Source organism: Felis catus, chromosome C1 (assembly GCF_018350175.1).
Source record: "Felis catus isolate Fca126 chromosome C1, F.catus_Fca126_mat1.0, whole genome shotgun sequence".
NCBI lineage: Eukaryota > Metazoa > Chordata > Mammalia > Carnivora > Felidae > Felis > Felis catus.
This window is the reverse complement of record NC_058375.1, coordinates 213570377-213594094: the sequence shown is the minus strand read 5'-3', so window position 1 is coordinate 213594094 and position 23718 is coordinate 213570377. Positions and strand designations below refer to the sequence as shown.

Below are 23718 nucleotides of genomic sequence, written 5' to 3'. Positions count from 1 at the left end.
AAAGGTAAAAAGCAACAATAGCGTTGAGCGTTTGTCCAGCCGTGAGCCATTATGGAAGCAGTACACCCCCCCCCCCCCCCCCCCCCCCCCCCCCGCCAGCTGCGAGCACAGCACCATCCAGCTCCTACCTTGGAAACTACACCCACCATAGCTTTGAACTGTGTCTGTGAGAATCTGTGCTTTATCTGGATTTACTTTGCGCATCTGTTGGCAAGATGTGTTCTATGGTATCAGAAAAGCCTAAGAGAGATGGTTTTATAGGTGTAGAAACACTCAGAACTTTTTCCACATAAACTCTAATTACTTCTTTGCTTTTTGCCATTTCGGCTTACGAAAGGTTTTATAGGAACGCTGTACTTTTGGATAGTGGGGGAAACTTGTCTATTACAGTAAGCAGTGTGAGCTAATTAGCTGTTTTTTCACTGATTTGGAATTTAGCATATATAAAAGTCAGTATATGCTAGGGTCACAGCTAAGTTTTTTGGTATATCAATCTGCCTATTTTTATGCTAGTACCACACTAATTGTAGTTTGGAAAAGTATACTTTAGTGTACTTCCCGCCACTACCACCTACGCGTTCTACATTACCTTTTTTCCCCCCATTCTTAAGGTTTGTGGAGGGCCTTCCTGTTAGCCTCCTTCTTTACCAACCCTTTCCAAAACCCTCCTCTCTAAAGTAAAATCCGTTTTCTCTCTTGAATTCCTTGTTTGTTTGTTTTTCAAGTAGGCTCCGTGCCAACGTGGGGCTTGTACTCACGACCCTGAGATTGAGTCCAGTTCTCTACTGACTGAGCCAGCCAGCTGCCCCATTGAATTCCTTAAGTTTTAGAAAGTTTCCTTATTTTTCTAGCTACCCTGGTTCCAAACCACCACCAGCTGTTTACAACTATTAACTTTTCTTAATTTTTCTCCCACCCTGAAACCTGTAATTGTCAGGCAGAGAAATGAACCCCAGTCAAAGGAGGACAAAAAACAAAACAAAACAAAACCCTCCTCCCAGCCTTTTCCGTAGTTTCCCTTTAATTTCACTTGGACTATACTCCTGGCCTCTCTTTGCCTTTTTTCCCTATTGAAATTTTTGTTATACTACTGGAATATCATTTACTCTGATATTACTAAGGAATAAAAAAACTAAGTGATAAGGTTTAAAACATAAGTAAAGTAAAACAACAATGGGGTATTGAAGGCCATAAAGAAAGGCACAGCTGTAAAGTCTTGAGTGTTTTAGAAACTAGCAATGTGGGTGTACATGTGGGTGTCTTTGTTAATTTTTTTATTTTTAAGCTTCATTTTGAAATAATTTTAACTTACAAGAAGTTGTAAAAATAGTACAGTGAATTCCCATAAACCCTTTATCCAGTATCCCTCAATGATAACATCTTATATAGCCATAGTATATTATCAAAACCAGGAAATGGACAGTGGTAGAATACCATTAACTGCTGTTTTACCTAGATAACAGACATTCTAGAATTATCCTGAGAGTTCACTTGGCAAATAACCATGCAAAACAGTCATGGAACCGGCAGCTTTTCAAGTATCTTATTTACATTCAGGTTTGGTGATGTACATCAAAAGAAGTGAGAAGTTGAACAAAGAAGCAAAGGGTAATAATTGGACTTTGTTGTCAAAGCCAGGTCTTCAGAATTTCCTCCCGATCCTCCTCTGACAGACATTTCCATGTTCCCCAAGTAGCCAACCAGAAGTTTCATGGAATAGCAGATTACTCGTCCTGTTTGGTATGTTCTGTCTCCAGCTCTATCCTGTTTCCAGGGGAGGAGCCAGGAGTCAAGTTAGGCAGGGGAGGGAATCCATAGCCTCTGCTGTTGTTACAAGTCAAAAGCAAACCCCGTAGCCCTCCCCTGTGGCTTCTGACTGAGACAAAGGAAAATAATATGACAGGAACAAGTTGACAATGGCCGCATCTGCCAGCAGTTACTAATATAGCCTAGATGTCAGGTTCTTTTGGTCACACAAAGTTTGTGCTGCCCTGGATGTTTCCCATAGATAGTTTGGTCTTTGCCCTTGCTTGAGGCAATATTGGAAGTGTATGCTTATCATAGAGTGTCATCGGTATATATGACAGTGCTACATTTCAGGTTCTTTGGGGGAAAAAAAAAAACAACTAACTTTATGAAGACATCAAAGGAAATTTGTTTTTTTGTTTTTTGGTTTTTTTTTTTTTGAGAGGTTCTGTGTGGCAAGGAAAGGTGTATTACAGTGGTATGACAAATTAAGGTCTGGCTTTTTAGGGGACTCAGTATCTGCAATGTGATTAGATAACTCATTTGGTACTTTTAATTTTTTTTTTTTTAAGTAGGTTCTACGCCCATTGTGGAGCCCAAAACAAAGCCTGACACAGGGCCCAAACTCAACACTTTGAGATCAAGACCTGAGCTGAGATCAAGAGTCAGGCACTTAACTGATTGAACCACCCAGCAGTCCCCATTTGGTACTTTTAAAACAGAGCTTTTTAAATTGTTTAATTTACGAAAACAAAAACAAACTTCATTTTCACTGTTTCTTTTTTCTTTTCCCACCAACTGTTTTTTAATGTCTTAGGGGTTTGGGGTTGTTTTGTTTTTGTTTTTGTCCTTGTTTTTAAGAAAGAGAACATGGGAGGGGCAGAGAGAGAGGGAGACAGAGGATCCAAAGCAGGCTCTGTGCTGAAAGTTGCAGAGCTCAACGTGGGGCTCGAACCCACGAACTGTGAGATCATGCCCTGAGCTGAGGGAGATGCTTAATCAACTGAGCCACCCAAGCACCCCTCCCACCAACTGTTTTAAGTTGCTAAAATTCGCCTGTATAAAAAAGCATTCTTTCTGTGTTCCTCTTTTTTTTTTTTAATGTTTTTATTTATCTTTGAGAGGGAGAAAGACAGTGCATGAGTGGGGGAAGGGCAGACACACACACACACACACACACACACACACACACACACACACAGAATCCGAAGCAGGCTCCAGGCTGTGAGCTGTCAGCACAGAGACCGACGAGGGGCTTAAACTCCTGCACCACAAGATCATGACCTGAACCAAAGTCCGACACTTAACTGCCTGAGCTACCCAGGCAGCCCTCTGTGTTCTCATATTAAGGCATCTCACAGGCTCTTAGATGCGGTATCTTTTTCTACTTAAAAGTGTGCATTCACATGACCAGCGAGCAGACGTACCTGTTTATTTTTAAAAGCTAACAAATCTCCTATGATCCTTAATTTTGGCTCAGGTCATGAGCTAACTAACAGTTGTGAGATTGAGCCTCTCATCAGGCTCCTGTGCTGAGCATGGAGCCTACTTAAGATTCTCTCTTCTCCCTCTGTCCCTACCTGCCTCCCCCCTTGCAACCATGCACATGAACTTGTGTGTGTGTCTCTCTCAATTAAAAAAAAACAAAAAAAACAAAAACCTTTAAAAATAAATAAATAAAAACTAACAAATCTCCAAAAATAGTATGGAAATCTAAAAAGACTGTTATTTATTTAGAACAGTACCCATTTTAAAAAGATCCCTTTCTTGTGTGTCAACTATACTTCAATAATAAAAAAATTTTAAGTAAATAAAAATACAAAAAAATTTTCAGCGTAAAATCCTGTGGAATATTTATGTCAGCAAAATTCAAGGACTTCCAAATGGATGTGCCTATTATTTGAAAGTGAATTGAAGACATTTATAAGATAAAGATTGTGTGTTTATGATTTCTACACTTAATGGGAAAAATCATTCTAAATGAGATTTATTCATTAAAAGCATTTAAAACCAAAATAATGATTTATTTGTGCTTGTTCCAGATTTATGCTAGTAGAGGGAGGGGTACCTTGGTGGCTCAGTTGGCTAAGCGTGTGCCTCTTGGTTTCAGCTCAGCTCATGACCTCAGGGTTTGTGAGATGGCGTCCCCACGTCCCTGCTGTCAGCACACGGCTGCTTGGGATTCTTGCTCTCTCCCTCTCTCTCTGCCCCTCCCCTTCTCATACGCACGTTCATGGCTTGCTCTCTCTCTCTCAAAATAAATAAACTTTAACAAAAAAATATTTATGCTAGTTGAGCTAGTGATCTTTGTTTTTCTGGCGTAGCTTTAGGAACGTGCCCCTGTTTTGACTTTGGTAGTATCTTTAAGAGATTTCATTTTCCAAAGTTTATAATTCTAAACTGTCCTTAAAATGACGGGAAAGGATTATTTCTAGAATCTGATTATTTTTTAAATAGACTAAAAATAAGAACTGTACAGCAACTCTAAGATACCTGTTAATAAGTGCCGTAAGAAGGAGATCATTTGGACTTTACAAAGTAGAATAAAAATAAAATACTGATTGGGGCACCTGGATGGCTCGGCCTGTTAAGCATCCAGCTTGGCTTCGGCGCAGGTTATGATCTCATGGTTCGTGGGTTTGGTCCCCAAGTGGGCCTCTGGGCTGACGGTGTGGAACCTCCTTGGGATTCTGTCTGCCCCTCCCCCACTCGTGCTTTCTCTCTCTCTCTCTCTCTCTCTCTCTCTCTCTCTCTCTCTCTCTCTCAAAATAAATAATAAACTTAAAAAATAATAATAATTAAGGGTGCCTAAGTGGCTCAGTTAAGAGTCCAATTTCGTTTCAGGCCATGATCTTGCAGTTTGTCAGTTCAAGCCCAGCGTTCAGCTCTCTCTGTCAGCACACAGCCCACTTCAGATCCTCTGTCCCCACTCTCTCTGCCCCTACCCAACTCGTTCTCTCTCTCTTTCTCTCTCTCTCAAAAATAAATATTTAGGGGCGCCTGGGTGGCTCATTTGGTTAAGCGTCCAACTTCGGCTCAGGTCATGATCTCACACTTCTTGAGTTCAAGCCCCACATCCTGCTCTCTGCTGTCAACACAGGACTGGATCCTCAGTCCCCTTCTCTCTCTGCTCCTCCCCTACTTGTTCTCCTTCCCTCCCTCCCTCCCTCCCTCCCTCCCTCTCTCTCTCAAAATAAATAAATTTTAAAAACTAAAATTAAAAAAAAATTTTAATACCGATTAAGAAATCAGTCCCCTTTTTGCCTTAATTCAAACATAATTCTAAAATGAAAAGCTTTCATTAAAAAAATAAAATAAAAATGAATAAAATGAAAGGCTTTCCTAAGAAAATGTACCCTGGAAAAAACTGATACTGACTATTCTTATACAGAGTGCCCTAAACCTAATAATCTAAAAATAGTTTCTCTATCATTTGTCCTTCCTAGCCATATTATCCAAAAGAAAAATAAAATCTTTGGTAAGTACCTTCGTACACCAGAAAGTTACTGATTGACGTAGCTAAATGCCAGAAACTCCTAGTCAAAGATTTCCCTGCTTTTGCTGTCAGCTCAACGAGAGGAAACACCTCTGCCCTCAAGAAGCACCTGGTCAAATTAGGGAGACAGTAACTAGTACACAAAACCCCCACTGAAAGCACTATGAGTGTTGAGAAGTGTAAGAGGGAGCAAGTACTAGAAAATCACAGAGGAAGAGAAGAAACAGGCACTGAGGAGGGGCCATTTGGCAAGTAGAAGCTGATTTTAAGTGTTGATTAGTTCAGAGATGTAGAATTATAATGTCTTAGCTGGGAAGTACATGTATATGGCCTGATAATTCTGCCCCTCTCTTTAGAGAGGCTGCACACCTCTGCCTTCAGTGAAGTGACACCAGTGACTCCAGAGTTGACATGGTAGAAGGTGCACAGGGTAATCTGATCAAATTCAGTGGACCCTGCTGGACTCTTCTCCTTCCAAAAGAAGTTGGTGTATATTAGACTGATTAGAAACCCAGACCCAAATCATCACTAAAAAGAAAATGAAAGAAATTTAAGTGACCTAATGTTAAGAAAGGACTAAAAGCTGTATTTTAGGGGCACCTGGGTGGCTCAGTCGGTTGAGAGTCTTACTCTTGATTTCAGCTCAGGTCGTGGTACCAGAATCGTGGGATTGAGCCCTGCATTGGGCTCCATGCTAAGCATGGAGTCTGCTTGGGATTCTCTTTCTCTCCCTCTGTCCCTCTCCCCCACTTGCACTCACTCTGTCTCTCTAAAATAAAAAAAATAAAAAACAAGAACTTTATTTTTTTTATTAAGTTTTTTTTTAAGTTTATTTAAAGAGAGAGAGCATGTGTGGGGGTGTGGGGAGGTGTGCAGACAGAGAGGGAGAGATAATCCAAGCAGGCTCCGCACTATAAGTGGGAGGAGCCCAGTGTGGGGCTTGACCTCACCAACCTGTAAGATCATGACCTGAGCCAAAATCTACAGTCTGATGCTTAACTGACTGAGCCACCCAGGCACCCCTCAAAAAACAAGAACTTTAAACACTAAGACGTTAGGACTTTACTCAGTGAAAATCTTTTGAAAGTTTTTGAAGGGGAAGTATTGATATGATTTAGCTTGGATTTTAGGAGTGTTACTCTAGTCACTGTGTATTAGATTATAAAGGCTAGATGAGTGGTACTTCAACTTTACTGCACATAAAAATTGCTTTTTACAATGGCACTCCCAGGGCACCTGGGCAGCTCAGTCAGAAGAACATGTGGCTCTTGAGCTCTCGTGAGTTCAAGTCCCACATTGGGCATAGAGATTACATACAAACATACATACATACATACATACATACATACATATATACATACATACATTTTTAAATGAGCATTCCCAGACCTTACTTGGGGAGACTCTAATTAAGTAGGTTTGAGATGAAGCCCTAGAAACAGCATTTTTAACAAGATCATCAAACTATGCTTTGAGAAACAATGGACTAGAGATTGAAGGAGATAAGTTAGTTGAAAGGCTATTGTATCAACAATAGGGACACGTGGGTGGCTCAGTCGGTTGAACTTCCAACTGACTTAGGTCATGATCTTGAGGTTCATGGGTTTGAGCCCCACATCAGGCTCTGTGCTGACAGCTCAGAGCCTGCTTCAGATTCTGTGTCTCCCTCTCTCTGTCCCTCCCCGGCTCGCACTCTGTCTCTCTCAAAAATAAACAAACATTAAAACAATTGTTAAAAAAATAAGAGAAAAAATACCTTAAGACAACTAGCTAAACTACAAGTGCCAACTCTGGGGGGAAATCATTCTTCTCTAGTCCTTTTTCTCAAAGAAATCTACTTAAGTCTCTATTTTAGTTAATATATATCAATCCTGATTTCTATGTGAAATTGGGTAAAGTAGAAAATCAGGACTTAAAGTTAGGTTTTATTGGAAATGCTAAAACTAGGGAGCATCCCTACCTTTAAATTGTTTTATGGTTAAGATAACTTAAACCCCTCAAATGCAGTTTTTCTCTATATATCTGATATGTAGAATATAAGTTTTTACAAACATAAAAGTAGAATTAGGTCTTATGTGTACTCAGAACAGATGAAGGGATGCAGATTAATATATGAACAACACAAAGGACTGCAGCATATTTTCTGGGAATTAGAAGATTTTGAGTGAATAAAACCAAAGTCAAATATTCATACAACTAAGTTTTTGGTGACTTTTCCCTTATTGAAAATTATAGAGTATCTAAGATAATATGTTCCTTTCTTTTTTCTTTTCTTTTTTTTGTGGGAGAGAGCCCAAGCAGGGGAGTGGGGGTAGAGGGAGAGAGGAAAAAATCCCAAGCATGCTTCATGCTCAGTTCAGAACCCTACATGGGGCTTGATCCCACCACCCTGGAATTATGACCCAAGCTGACATCAAGAATCAGATGCTCAACCTACTGAGCCACCCTGGTGCCCCAAGATAATAGGTGCTTTTATTAGAGAATTTGAAATAGCTCGTAAAAAGTTAACTTCATCAGGTTTTTTTGCTTTTTCCAGTCCTGAATAATAATGATATAATAATGTCCAACATTTGCATCATGTTTTACAATGTATAAACCATTTTTGTAGGCATTTCATATAATGCTGCAATAACCTTAAGGCTTTGGTATTATCTGTGGTTTATAAACTAAAACTCTTGTAAGTTAAAAGACTTATCTAAGATCACAGCTATTATGCAATAGAAACAACTCCAACCCAGGTGTTTTGCTCCAAACCAATTTTTATTTTCCCCTCTCTCAGCCTTGCCTTATGACTATATGCTAATATATCCTGTGGTCTCTCTCTTCCTCCCACAGCCCAAATGAATCCCTGAGACTCATAAGTGAGCTTTTTTTTTTTTAATTTTTTTATGTTTGTTTATTTTTGAGAGAGCACATGCATGCTTACACAAGTGAGCAAGGGAGGGGCAGAGGGAGGGAGACAGAGGTTCCAAAGCAGGCTCCACACTGACAGCAGAGAGCCCAACATGGGGTTCAAACTCATGAACCTGAGCCGAAGTCAGATGCTCAACCTGCTGAGCCACCCAGGCACCTGTATAGATGAGCATCTTAACTAAATATTCTTAAGCAGATTGCTTAGTGTTGAAATATTTTCATGTTGGGAGATAAAAATTTAGGGATCAGAGCACAGTCATTTGATAATAAACAAATGGCCTGATATAAATAAATAATTGAATCAAAAATGGGAGGGGTGACTCAGTCAGCTAAGTGACTCAGTCTCAGCTCAGGTCTTCGTCTCAGGGTCATGAGTTCAAGCCCCACGTTGGGCTCCACGACGGGCGTGAAGCCTACTTTAAAAAATAGAAGAGACCGATCTCTACTGCAAAATTCCAAATAACTCATATAGTTATTCTTACCTCAAGGAGATGGAGAACTCCCCACTCATTAGTTTGGGCTGCATATAGTGACTTCCTTCCAAGAATACAACATGGAAAGGAGGGGAAAAGTATATTTACAGTGGAGAAACGATCTCAGCCAGGTGATCAAGATCAACATCAACAGTAATAAGTCACGTGGATAGTACTTAGGCATGATGTGATGGGATGAAGATAGCATTTTACCTCAGTGGTCTTCCTCCTGAAAACCCACAACTCCAGCCTCATCAGGAGAAAAACATCAGACAAACCCTGATTGACAGACACCCAGAAAATACCTGACCAGTACTAAACACTGTCAAGGTCATCAAAAACAAAGGAAGTCTGAGAAACTCTCATAGCCCAGAGGAGCTTCAGGAGACATGACAACTAAATGTAATGTGGGATCCTGGACCAGATCCTGGGACAGAAAAAGGACATTAGATTAAAACTAAGGAAATCTGAACAAACTGTAGACTTTAGTTACTGATAATGTATCCATATTAGCTCATTAGTTGTGGCAAATCTGTCTCTAATAGGGGAACTAGGTGTGGGGGTATATGAGAACGGTGCTATTTTATAACCTTTCTGTAAATCTAAAACAGTTTACTTCTTAAAAAGAGCTAGAACAGAATAACACTTGATAAACCAGTTCCCTTCCTGGTGAATTGTTAGGAATTGAAATGATATAGATCTTCCATCGCTAGATTAGTAATCAGGATCTGAGTTAATATCATTAGAGAGTTATCTCAGTATCACTGGGAATTATCCAGCTTGAGTATGAGTTGTTTTGAAGGGCATGAATAAATAAGTTTTTTGGCCATATATATAGAGGAAATCCACAAAATTAGTAGAATAATGCCCAAATATAAGGTGACCGTGAATATAAGGCAATCTTTTACCATTCCAATGAAAAAATATTTTTTAAAGTGATGTGAGTGGAATAGACAAATATATATTTTACTTCTCTAACACCATAAATTTATAAAATAATGTATAGATATAAAAATATTGTGCTTTATATGTCTGTCACTTTTTATGAAACCGTATTGCCCAAATTTTTTACATGCAACTTTGATGTCAATACCTGGCACATAGGAGGTTGTTAATAAGTACTTAGCGAATGAATGATAGTTTGAGGGGCACCTTGGTGGCTCTTTGAAGCATCCAACTCCTGACTTCGGCTCAGGTCATGATCTCATGGTTTGTGAGATGGAGCCCCAAGTAGGGCTCCACGCTGACAGCACAGAGCCTTCTTGGGACTCTCTCTTTCCCATTCTCTCTGTCCTGCTTATGTGCTCGCTCTCTCTTGCTCTCTTTCTCTCTCTCTCAAAATAAATAAAAAGGGGGGGGGGGATGCCTGGGTGGCTCAGTCGTTTGGGCGTCTGACTTCGGCTCAGGTCATGATCTCACAGTTCGTGAGTTCGAGCCCCGCGTCGGGCTCTATGCTGACAGCTTGGAGCCTGCTTCGGATTCTGTCTCCCTCTCTCTCTCCCTACCCCTCCCCGGCTTACACTCTCTTTCTCTCTAAAAAATAAACACTAAAAAAAAAAAAGAAGAAGAATAGTTTGACATCAGATATATGGAGAGACCTGGATCAGTCTGTGAGGATCCTTTGAAGGTCTTTGACCAGGAAAGTAATACAGCAAAGGTGAAGTGGTATTTAGTCTCCTCTCAGGGGAAATGGAGATAGCACAAACTGCTCAGGGGAAGCCAGGTTGTGGTCAGGGTTGGCATAGGGGCACAGAAGGAGCCCCAACTTAGGAGGCAGCAAATCTAGATTCAGAGATCACTGTAGACTGAGTGGTCCCAAGAGTGTGGGGGTGTGAAGAGTAAGGGCAAGAGCACTCAGGTGACATCATGAGCAGAAGACACTAGCGTGTTGAAGAAAGGAGACTTGTGGCTGGAACATAGTAACTGGGGAACTTGCAAACCATGGAAAGGACCTGCGTTTTGTTTTTAAGTGCAAAGGAAAACAAGGGATTGCCATCTAATTCACAGTTTTTAAGAAACTGCCTTCTGTGAGGAGTATGGATTGAAAGAGGAGGCAAGAATGGAAGCAAGGAAAACCATCAGGAGACTAGGTAGGAGATGATAATTTGTAACAACACTCTGTTCACTAAATGCCCGGGCACTGTTCTAAGCACCTTACATGAACCAACTCATTTAAGTGTGCTGTCCAGTTAGCACCCTCTTTCATTCTCAAAAGTACAAGTTTGGATGACAAATTACAGGAAACTATGAATCAGCCAATTAACATTTTCAGGGAGGCAGTCTTCCTACCCATCAATTTCAAATCATTCTATGAAAGCCACTAACCAAGACAACTCTACAATACACGATTCAAGCAGGAAAAACTAGAATCTCATCTCTGAACTTCTTCCTTATTGTTCCCATCTGTTCTGGGCCTGTCTCTTGGTTATCAGTTACATGTGGGCATTTCTATTTGTCTCTTTCTCAGTATCTTTTTTCTTTCACTCCATCTGTTGTGTATGCCTCTCTGTGTGTTTATGTGTTCTATGTTTCTTTCCTCTTTCCCCTTTTTGCCTTCCCCATTCCTCCTCTCTCCTTCTCCCCCTCCCCTAATCTCCCTCTTGTCTCTCCTCTCGACTGGCCAGTGAGGTACTGCCATGTATCTGTTCTGTTTAATATGTAAAAATTGAGGTTGACCATTTCCATTTATTTTTTTTTTAATTTTTTTTTTCAACGTTTATTTATTTTGGGGACAGAGAGAGACAGAGCATGAACGGGGGAGGGGCAGAGAGAGAGGGAGACACAGAATCGGAAACAGGCTCCAGGCTCTGAGCCATCAGCCCAGAGCCTGACGCGGGGCTCGAACCCATGGACCGAGAGATCGTGACCTGGCTGAAGTCGGACGCTTAACCGACTGTGCCACCCAGGCGCCCCTGACCATTTCCATTTAAAACTAAGCAAGAGCCAGTACTCATTCCAAAATGCTTCTAGATGATTGTCACTAAATATTTTAAATTCTTTTATCCCAGTTCCTTCGTTCACATCTCAAGGAAACTTACCTAGTACCTCATTCACCTGACTAGTTTCTTCCAGCCCCCAAGCCTTCACTTCCCACTCCACCACCACCTCCCTGGCTGTCTTCTCTACCTCAGGTCTGTCCTCAGCTCCCGCACTGGATCGAAATCATACCAGGTCACAGCTATTTAAAACATAAGAGGACTTATGTAACCTTCTGTGTTGAGCCAAGTGACTCTCACTCTTCCATGTTTATCTTAGTTTATACTTCCTTTTTTACCTTTCCTAAAAGGCTGGACACTTTACCATCTATTGATTTTTTTTTTTTTTTTTTTTTCTGGAGCTTATTGTTTCCAGGCCGAAGCTTATTTTTAAGATGCTCTTACATATGAGAGTGCTACTTTTGTCTGCCTGGTTCCAAATAAGCTACCAGGAACAGCTCTCTGAGAGAGGCTTCCCATAGTAAAGGAGTGTTCCTTTGTGCTCATCTTGGGTATAAATCACCTGGGAGCTTTTAAATGAGAAAAGACCTGGCTGACCCAGAAGGTGGTATTTATAAATAGTCCTCCAGCCCCCCTCCTTAAAGCCTGTCTGCCTAATCCTCTCCTCTCTCAAGATTGGAAGTGACTTGACCTTTGAGTCTTAAAACTCAGGCTCTTTTTCTCTGAAAAATCTAGTTAGCAAAAAGCTGTTAAAAATGTTTTCAGCCAGATGATCAGCCATCAAAGCTTGCCTTTCATTTCCAGCATTTTTAGCCAAATATGCTGCTTCTTTTGAGGACCATCTTTTCTCATTGTTATTATTTTAAGACACCTACCTTAATAATTTTTATTTCTGGGGCACCTGGGTGGCTCAGTCCGTTGAGCTTCTGACTTCAGCTCAGGTCATGATCTCGCTCTTCATGAGTTCAGGCCCCGCATCAGGCTCTGCTCTCAGTTCAGATTCTGTCTCTCTCTCTCTCTCTCTCTCTCTGCCCCTCCCCTACTTGTGCTCTCTCTCTTTCAAAAGTAGATCAACACTAAATAATAATAATAATTTTTATTTCTTTTTGCTATTGGGCTGTTAGGGATTTGTATTTTTATGATTTATAAAGCTGTTCCCAAATGGCTGCATCTCTGCCATGAATTAAAGAGTATTCCTTTTACCTCTGACTTACAGAACTTGGAGGGGTTCTAAGCAGCCTCCACCCCAACATCACTGGATGGAACTCTGTATGTATTTCTCTCATTTTGTGTTACTTATTGAGGGTAAAGTCTTACAGGTTTTCTTAGGATTATAAAATGAAGCACATGACATAGACACTGATAGGTTTCCAGACTAAGGTACATGTAGGAAATGCCTAGTTGTTGAACTAGCCAAAATATTTTTTTAATCTATTTCCCAAAAAGATAATTAAAGTTCTTAAATTGATTATTTATAAAGAGAAGAGGTGCTTATGTTAGGGAGATAAGCCATATATTTTTAGCAGCTTATCTCCCTTGCTATAAAATGGAGGAAGCTTAAATTCACTATCCACTAATTACCGGAGAGAACACTCATTTTCTTTCTATCCTCTAATAGACTGAAGAGTAAGTTCTGGTGCCAGGCTTTTCTTTGCTGACCTGGGCAAGCAGCAATAATGCTTTTTTCTGAAAACTGCTAGGTCTGATCTAGCTGTTGCTTTATGAAGGGAGCCCCTTTTCCCAGGCTTTTCTTGCAGTAGTTTTGCTAGAAAGCTCCACTTGTGTGTGAGCCTGAAACTTGAAGAATAATTTTAGTATTGTTGTTTAATTTAAGAAAATCTGGTGTCCAACGTAGCTATATTGGTACACGTGTCTATCTGAAGAGAAAGAATGAGGGGCGCCTGGGTGGCGCAGTCGGTTAAGCGTCCGACTTCAGCCAGGTCACGATCTCGCGGTCTGTGAGTTCGAGCCCCGCGTCAGGCTCTGGGCTGATGGCTCGGAGCCTGGAGCCTGTTTCCGATTCTGTGTCTCCCTCTCTCTCTGCCCCTACCCCGTTCATGCTCTGTCTCTCTCTGTCCCAAAAATAAATAAAAACGTTAAAAAAAAAAAAATGAAGAGAAAGAATGAAAAGCATGTATAGGATAGGTTAAATGAGTACCGTGTCTTCTGAAAACCTTGGGCTTAAATGTCTAAGGCAGTTCTGTTTAGATCTGAGCTCAAGAGTGGACTTGCTGGACAGAGCAATAGTATACATTCATTTCTCCAGTTGGGGAAGCTTTCTCTTAATATATGGAGACCCCAGAATACATAACTGTATTTGCAGTAATTGGAATTTTAATACATGATCTAGGGGCATCTGGCTGGCTCAGTTAGTAGACCATTTGACTCTTGATCTTGGGATGGTGAGGTCAAGCCCCACATTGGGTGTAGGACCTACTTTAAAAAAAAAAAAACAACAAAGTGATCTAATAAGTATGTATACTTTTGACTTGCTTTTGAATTTAGTTGTTTTAAAAAAAAGTGGAATTTCAGGGATGCCTGGATGGCTCGGTCAGTTAAGCATCCGACTCTTGGTTTTGGCTCAGGCCATGAACTCAGCGTCCCTGAGACCTACCCCTGTATTGGACTTAGTGCTGACAGCACAGAGCCTACTTGGGACTCTCTCTCTGCCCTTCCCCCCCACCCCCACTCTCTCTCACTCTCCTCTCCAAATAAACATATAAACATTAAAAATAAAGTGGAATTTCAAAATATGAAGCAGGGAAGAGAACACCACATAGGTGTGTACGAGCAGCAGTATCTGATGATACAATGAGCATACAAGGAGACGTGGTTAGGATTGCACACACCGAGAGGAGAGTAGCACAGCAGTGGTAGGTTCATGTGGGAGGGTGGGGATATAGTGCACAAGCAAATGGAGGGCCCCGGAGGCTTGGGTACCCCTCACATTCAAGGCACTCTACTAGATAACCCTTGGCTACCTTTTGTGACTTTTCTCTTACCGCAGCAAAACCTAGAAAGAATCTCTCCAGAGGGTTAAATGTACCATTACGTGCATAGTGATGCTAACCAGCTGTGCCGCTTGGGGTTCAACACCGCAGGCTGCCCAAACAGTGGGAAAGGCCAAAGGCTCCCTGGGGTTTCAGAACTGACTGGCAGTCGGACCAGAACCTGCAGCAACAGCCACACTGCAGGAAAGGTTGGCTTAGCACTGCCTGCTGCCCCGTTCTGAAGAACGGCCGCCTTTTCCTCAAGCCCTTGTGTGACTGGGCCCTCGAACTGGTGCCCAGGCGTCCAAGCCTAGGCCATGTGCTTGCCTCCCACTGTTCCAGGCTCCCGAGAGAAGGATTTGGGTCTGCTAGTTACAGTACCGCCGAGCAGTGGCTGTCTCCCACGAGGGCATGGAGGCTGCAGGGTGCTGTTGGGAAGAGGGTTTGGTTGCTAGACGGCAGAAAGAGAAAACACAAGACCTGCAAACCAAACCGTATCACCTGTATTTATCTGAAGCTCAGTTTCTTTACAAATATGAACGATTTTTCTCAGACTTAGCCTCTATGGATAGATAATATTAATTTTCTTTTTCTGTAATTATTTGTCCATTGTTAAAAAAAACACCACCTCAGGACTATCTTTGTAAGTTTAGTCCATCTTTGTCACAGTTGTGTGTGTGTGCATTGCTCAGTGTCCTAGTTCTACCTGGTTTTGCATGATGAGCAGAGTTCTGTGCCCTCTGACTCCTGTTTTCTACTCCCCAGAGAAAACTGTTTTCAATTTCTGGCTGATTTATTTGTCTTCATATTTCTGAGTTGCACACTGTGGCTATGTCTTAATGTTTCCATTTTAGACATTGTTTATCAACTTCCCACTCTGGAAAATGAGTTTTACTCTTTCCCAGCACTTCTGCCTGAGCACACATACATGCTCTCCTTCCCCCATCCTCGTGGGATAGCGGTATTGGGTCCACAGCCTGTGTCTTTATTATTATGACTATGTGAACATTTTTGCGATGAAGCCGTGTCATCAACTATAACTACTCTTTTCTTCCAATACTACCTTTGGTTTTTCCCTGGTGATAATTACTGCCTTGGTTTCTTATTTATTTGCTTAGATTTTCTGTGCTTCTCACAAATTTAACCCCCAAATCTCCCCTAATTGTAGGAATCTTCCCATATAAACACATTAGATATTCAATGAATTTCTTTTTTTTTTTTTTTTTCAATGAATTTCTTAATCTCTCCCTAGGCATTCTTTTTTTTTTTTTTTTACACGTATATTTATTTTTGAGAGGGGGGAGTCAGAGCATGAGTGGGGGAGGGGCAGAGAGAGAGGGAGACATAGAATCTGAAGTAGGCTCCAGTCTCTGAGCTGTCAGCACAGAGCCCAACACAGGGCTTGAACCCATGAACCATGAGATCATGACCTGAGCCAAAGTCAGATGCTTTACCGACTGAGCCACCTAGGCACCCCTCTCCCTAAGCATTCTGACCTGTTCTTGTCTGGACCCTTGAGCAGTTGCCCTCCAGACCCACTAAGGAGCTGTTGTTCTGGGGTCTCTTTCACAATCATTTGAGGACCTTCACCTGTATCTTGTTTCAGATCCCTTGCTTCCTGGATTCAATATTGTTCTCTTCCTTAGTCTTCACCTGTTACTTTGAAATAGCAGATTACCATTAGTTTCTTGAGAAAGTAAATCTTTTTTTAGTTCCAGGAATTTCCCTGAGAATTTTAAAGTCACTGCTTCATTTTTTTTTTTTTTCTCTATCCTTCAGAGTCCCTGTTGAAAAGTGTAATTCATTCTGATTCTTTTTTTCCCATTCTGATTCTGACCTTTTATGTGACAGCTTGTTTTCCCTCTGAAAGCTTCTCTCTAACATTGATGTTCTGCAGATTCTCTCTGATGTGACTTGGGCACTTGCTGGACCCTTTCAATCTGGGACATTTTTGTGAATTAACTCATTCATGACTTTCTCTCCTTGGTCTTTCTCTTCTGTCTTTCTTGAACTGCTGTTATTTAGATGTTGGACCTCTTAGACTGATACCCAGTTTTTGTATCTTTACTCTCCTGTGTTCTATCATTGTGGCTTTTTATTTTTCTTTCTGAAAGAGTTCCTCAACTTTGTCTTCCAACCCTTACATTGAGTTGTTTGGTTCTGCTATCAAAATGTGTATTTTTCTGGGGCGCCTGGGTGGCTTGAAGTTGAAGTCAGACACTTCAACCCAGGTCATGATCTTGTGGTTTGTGAATTCAAGCTCCATGTCGAGCTCTCTGCTGTCAGTGCAGAGCCCGCTCCGGATCCTCTTTCTCCCTCTCTTTGCCCTTCCCCCCACTCATGCTTTCTCTCTCTCTCTCAGAAAGAAACATTTTTAAATGTGAATGAATAAACAAAATATTTTTTTCTAACATTATTTCTAACATTTTTCTGAATGTTCTTTTTTCATTGCTATTTATTACTGACTCATTTATTGTATGATGAACAATACAGAAACTAGAAAATATAATTACTTGAAGGCATTTTATGACAAAAAGAGATTGTCAATCGACTAACCTCAAAATTTGTAAGCTTGGGGTGCCTGGGTAGCTCAGTTGGTTAAGGGTCTGGCTCTGTTTCGGCTCAGGTCATGATCTCACGGTTCGTGAGTTCTAGCCTGTGCTTGGGATTCTCTCTCTCTCTCTCCATCCCTGCAGTGCTCTCTCTCTCTCGCTCTCTTTCAAAATAAATAAATTAAAAAAAAAATTGTAAGCTTGAGCCAGAGAAAATCACCTAAAATATACAAAATTCTATTGTATATAATTTTTAGCGACCGTAAGGGTTATGTTATCTCTGGCTGTTTTGTTTGTTTTTAATGTATCTTTTTAAAAGTTTGTATCTTCCTGTATATTCTCTTTTTTCCTCTGAGTTGCTTTTTTCTCCCTATTTTGGTCTATCTTTCATAGTAAATGCTTTCCTCAATTTCTGGTGATCCTTGGCTATTTTCTGATATTTAAGAGCAGGCCACTAAACAGGTGCGTGAGAGCTCTGGACTTGTGAGTAAAACTTACAGGCTGTGAGCCTCACTGTGGGGTGGGGTGGTCTGCATGTGTACTGGTATACCTGTCTTACTTTTTTCTTTAGGTCTGTTTATTTATTTATTGAGACCACACAAGCAGGGGAAGAAGGGCAGGGAGAGAAGGTGCAGAGAGAGAACGAATCTCGAGCAAGTTCTACGCTTAGTGCGAAGCTCAGTCCCACCATCCCAGGATTGTGACCTGAGCTGAAATCAAGAGTCAGACCCTTAACTGACTGAGCCACTCAGGCACCCCTCTTTAGGTCTTTTATCTTGGCTGGTCTGATTCTGTTGGAAATTTTCTAACTTTGCACTATTTATTTTCTACCACTTTGTTGCAATTTCTAGGTGTATATGGTCTTTGGTTCTTACGTTGTAGATAAAAATATCTCCACTGGGTCTCTGCTAAAATCTTTCTTTAGATGTCCTTTAGACCCTCCTGTACTCTTATTTGCTTCCATGGCACTTAGCAGATAGGCCAACTTGCTAAACAGTAAACAGGAGTCAGTAGGAACAGATCTGAGAGCTAGAACACATCTAGAGTACAAAGTAAGAGTCACTTTCAGTGCATTATTTTTCCTTAGTATATTTGATCAGAAATTGGATGAACCTCCGGGATGCTGAGACAGGGAAGATACTATGGCAAGGAACAGAAGACCTGTCAGTTCCCGGTGTGGAGCATGAAGGTACTCTCCAACCCTTTATCTGCACAGGGCTCTCATGTTTCGGGAGCAGGGCCCAAGCATCAGGGAGCTGAATTAATGCAGACCCTAATGGGGGGCAAGCCCCTGCAGGCACAGCACATGTTGTTGAACTTCCTAGTTCCTTTCCTATTGTTCTTTCTCTCACTTCCCAAAGTCCACTTTGTGCTGAAATTTTAAGCTCAGAACATACCTAAAGATACAAACTAAGATCTCAACTTTGTTGGTTTTTTTTTCCAAAAGAAAATTTGCCTTTTTATCCCCCTGAAATAAAAGAAAAACTAAGGGATTAAAACTGACAGAACACAGTAGAGAAGGTGCCTGTTCAGCCCACTTCCTGATGACAGCAGCTAGGGAAGGCCCTTAGATGCACTATATCTTGTGTTTCTTGATGATCTTTCAGTCAGATGCACTTGACCAATTGGGGACCTCTGCCTAAATTAAAAAGTATAATTCTGTTACCAAGGCATCCTCTGAAATTTAACATAGATAATGTGTTCTCTAAATCAGCTCTAAAAAGCTCCCAGAAACTTGAAGCACCATAGTATGTGATTTTCGTTGAGGGTGGCTTCAATATTTCTTTTTCTTTACCAGCCCGTGTTCCCAAGAAAATCCTCAAGTGCAAGGCAGTGTCTCGAGAATTGAACTTCTCTTCAGCAGAGCAAATGGAAAAATTCCGCCTGGAGCAAAAAGTTTACTTCAAAGGGCAATGCCTAGAAGGTATTCTGTGGCCTTTGTGCCTAGAAGCCACACTTAGGGTGACAGGGGAAAAAAAGGCAAGATCCAGAGAACTAAAGCACTGCTTTGGTAACATTCACTTCACAACTCAATTTGTGATAGGATTCCTACACCCTGCGAGACTGGGGGCCCCCAGCAAAAAGAAACAAAAACAAAGCTGATGACAAGGGGCACTGAGCCCAACAAAAGGGTTTCTGACCCTGGTGGGCCTGGGGTTGGTGTCTACTTTGTCACTGGTGAATTGTAACGAGGTCACGAGGAAGCAGCCGATTGGGGCCTGGTACGGTGCTCTCCGTACAGTCTCAGGCAGATCTGACTGGCAAGGCCACTCTGCACTGACTTTCTAACCAGGGACTGTAAGAGTGCACGTATGTGTGTTAGAGCTGAAATTCCAAGTAGAATCTATTCTGGCCTATTCTGTCCTTCTCTTTATCATTTACATATTGCCTACTTCTAGGAAAGCCTTGCTTATGCTGTATCTGCCTACTGGTCCTAGTGCTTTAGACCCTGGAGCATAGGCAGCAAGCCTCTGGTGGGTTCAGAGGACAGCCTGAGGGGGCTTCCATGTCCTTTCTTATGGCTCTGGCTCCAGAGGTTTCTGACGGCTGCATTTATGGTTCTTGGGGTAAAAAGAGGCTCGCTCCAAAGGGGGGTGGACAAAGAGTCCTGAGACTGTCTGGGACGCCCACTTACCCGCTTTTCCTTCTTCCTTCAGAATGGTTCTTCGAGTTTGGCTTTGTGATCCCTAACTCCACAAACACCTGGCAGTCCCTGATAGAGGCAGCGCCCGAGTCCCAGATGATGCCTGCCAGCGTGCTAACGTGAGTGAGCAGACCACAGGGATGGTGGAGTGTGTCTAGAAGCAGGCGTTCCAGGCAGTGGGGGGACTGGTCAGCAGGCAACCTAGGTTGAAAATAAGGGTAAAGAGTATCCAGAGATATTCAGATTTACAGGTTACTGACTTCTGTCATATGAAAAAGATAGTGTGATCAAATGGAAAAAATACACAACTTTAGATTAGACTAAACAACTTTAGATTTAGACTAAATTCCTGATTAACCCTGACTAGCTGTACAATCTTGGACAATACCTCTGGCCTTATTTTTCTCCTCTCTAAACATAGAATTAATAATTCTGTCTCACAGAGGTGTAGTCAGGACAAAATGAGATGATATGGAAGGACACTGGTGTGTGCTATATATTAAATCTATGCTACTTTGCTCACTTTCCTGACTACCAAACGTCTGATATTCTGTATGTTTCTTGAATAGCCTTTAATGGAGTCTGTCAAAGGTCTAATTTTGTTTTAGAGGATAATCTTTGGTTTCAGTTTTTCAGAGACTAGCTTACCATTTTTAATAGCTATGCTTCCTGCTCAAAGAATAATTAGTTTGTCCTTTGTCCAAAACCACTGTCAGTAACAACCCACTTACCATTCTCTCTTGGAAAAAGGTATTAGTCTTTCAAAGGTTTTAGTAATACAGTGTTGTAGTGGGTTATTCACACAGATAATCGTGTAATATTGGATTGTCCCTTTAAACAGATCCTTAATGAAAGCCACACTGAATATAGAGGCTGTTTATAAGTCCTTAATAGATTTTTAATTACAATAGTATGTGTTTTTATATTCTATTAGCCATTTAAATCTTGAGTTTCTTATGTACCTACTTTATAATTAATTACCAGCAAAAATGTATCTGCTGGCTATTAATTACCCTGGAAAAGTACAGGGTAGTATACAGAAGGGCGTTTTTTATATTTTATTAGCCTTCATTTGACTCCTCCTTGACCAGGCCCAATTTTTTTCAGGTACTAAAACCAGTAAGTATATGATGACATATCTAGGTTATTTCAGTCATATTTTACTTTTTGGAACCTAAAATCAGTTCCTCTGTTGCCCTTAACTTGGTTCAAGAGTGCTTTGGTTTGGAAACACTGAGATACCTCACCAAGAAAAATGAAATTCCACTCTGTGCAGCGATACAGGTGTATCATTTGGGGTTCTTTGGCTGCAAGCCGTAGAAACTGACTCCAGCTAATAGGACAGAGCTGAAAGGTGTAGGGTGTCCTGAGACCTGGGCAGCTCAAAAGATGCAGATGGCAGGAATCCGTGGATGATTTCCTTCAGGAGCAGCCATAGGAAGTATCCTGCTCTAGGGAGAGAGTCTGACTGGCCCAAATTATGTCCTATGCCCACCTCTTTGCCAGGTGAAGTGGGGGCTACTTGACTGACACAGACTGGAGATGGTGTGGGTCCCCAAAACAAGAGCAGAGTGCTATACCCAAGGTGATGAGAACAGATGCAGGAAAGGCCAACCCTCAGCTGTCCACCAGAGTAGGTGTTGTAGGGAAAGATACCACCCCTGCGGCCTGCAGGTTTCCAGGCGTATCAAAAAGTCAGTTATTTAAAAAAAAAAAAAAAAAAAAAAAAAATCACATTTTATAAGCACCCCTGTGTGCAAAGTCCTCTACTAAGGGCTTTATATATATCAAGGATTAAGATATGCTCTCTCTTCTGTTTTCTGAACTTGCAGAAAGTTAAATGTCACATTAGACTTCTAACCCCATTTAGACATAGATTTTAGTGTCCCCAAGCCAAGGTTCTAGGTGGGTGCATGTCCTTGAGCCCAGCAGACCCAAACTGAAACCACTTGGTGAGAATGAAATCTGTTGCCTAACACATTCACTCTTTTGCCCTCTTTTCTTACTTATAGTGGGAATGTTATCATAGAGACAAAGTTTTTTGACGACGATCTTCTTGTAAGCACATCCAGAGTGAGACTTTTCTACGTTTGAGAGAAGAATGTGTGTGCATTTCAAGAATTTGGGGTTTTGGGGGGAAAGGAGGAAACTGTTTACTTTTTTCCTCCACACATTTGGTTTTTGACACTTTCACCCCTAATTCCCTCTATGGCAAAACCCACCTGCAGCCACCAGGGGACCAGTTCTGTGTAGGTAACCGGATGGCTGTTTCCTCCCAAGCTGCCATCTTCCACTGACCAGACTAAACTCCCAACCCCAGACCAGGGTAGAAGGCGAGCCTTGAATCCTTCCCACGGTGACACAGGGACAAACACTTACCACGAGAGTGGATGCTCTTCCCACCCCCTCCCTGCCTCCTCCTTGGGCCCTGCAGGCAACACATCTTCCTTTGGCCCCTGGTTTTGGAAAAATTCATATTCCTGACTTATGTTTAGTTTTTTTCCTACCATTTCTATTTCATACATTCTCATACACCTAACTTGTAAAATAGACTGATATTATTATTACATAATGAATTAAAACATACGAATTAAAATATTCCTACAGTCTTTAGCATGGCACTGCTTTCATCTCTACTTTTTCTGGAACATGAACTCGGCCCCATGATGGGAAGAAAGACATTTATCAGACCATAGGATCACCACTATGTTTTACTCCAGAGATCGACTGATAGATCTTGCGGTTCCTGTTGCTTCAGTTGCTGCTTTCCAGGAATGTTACAACGTACCCAGACAAGACCCATGACCTTAACATTTGTCTTTTAGACGTGATATTTAGTGGTTCTCTTCCAGAACATAGATGCGCCCGTTGTTTGTTTGTTGTTAACTTTTTTCATACCTTTATGATGTACATTTGTTCAAGAGATTTCCTTGGCAGAGTAGGGACTCTTATATTCCTAAGTGAGAGAACAGAGGTTACAAAATGGAGGAAAAAAATCTCCTTCGAGTCACGTGGAGAACGATGGGAATGCATCTGGGATGGGGTGGGGTGCTGGGAGGCCTCAAAACCCAGTCAAATGGTGGTGTGACCAGTGTGGTGTGGGAGAGAGCGATCATATCTGCAGTGCCTGCAAGTCCGACGTGAGAGAGAGAAGGGATCTTTTTTAGGAACTTACCTCTGACCTCCCAGTAGCTTTCACTATCCTTTATAAAATACCAACAATTAAAAGTTTTGCAGTTCCCACAGTAGTAAGGTCTGAGGCCAGAGGGGAGGAGACTACACCAAAAGATGGGCCCTCTGTGGCGTAGCCCCTGCTCCCAGATTCCTCCTCTCCTTCTGCCTGTTGCCGAAGGGTCTGTTTGCATCTGTGGATGGGGAGAGAAGTACATTTTTAGTATACTATTGCCCTGTTTCAGTGGTAATTCTATTCTTCACATTAGGGCTGTTGTCTTCAAAAGCCAATTCTTAAATTCCAAGGTTGGATTAAAACAACAACAACAAAGTTCAAATGAATCCAGGTTTCCTTTTACTTTCTGGAAATATCATCTCTTTTCTCAGAGTGAGAGCTCGTCTCCTCTCCTTTTCCTAAACTGTATCTGCTCCCCATCAAGGAAGGCTCTCAGGGGACTGGACACCTCCCAGGGGAGAAAAGACCATCCCAGGGAAGCTTCTCCACCTGCTTAGAGCCTCATTCACTGTCAGGGACACACTTCTTTGCCAGCTGCTCTTAGAAAAAAAGTTACAGCCCAGTCCTCCTTAGACTCTTACCATCTCCTCAGGCAACAGTGCATATGCTCAGGCAATGTGGATCATCTTATCGTGAAACAACTAAGGCCAAAAAAGTGTGTACTCCACGGACAGTGTGATAGAGGGACCGTGCAGGAGGGACCGGAGCAGGCCCAGAGGGGGGCTGCAGCTGTGGTGGACTAGGAGAAGGGGGGAGGAGCACGGGCAGCGGGGAGCACAAG

General features: G+C 41.7%; 1 protein-coding gene across 1 annotated transcript in view; it reads left to right on the top strand.

Annotated features, from left to right (window-relative positions):
• Positions 1-22368, top strand: part of PDE6D (phosphodiesterase 6D) — a 53118-nt gene extending 30750 nt beyond the window's left edge. Inside the window, exons 3-6 of the mRNA XM_019838864.3 lie at positions 18207-18295; positions 18905-19030; positions 19764-19869; positions 21763-22368. Of these exons, the coding sequence (XP_019694423.2) occupies positions 18207-18295; positions 18905-19030; positions 19764-19869; positions 21763-21844 (403 nt within the window). The 3' untranslated portion in view covers positions 21845-22368. The remainder of the gene's footprint in view (positions 1-18206; positions 18296-18904; positions 19031-19763; positions 19870-21762) is intronic.
• Positions 22369-23718: the final 1350 nt, after the last annotated feature.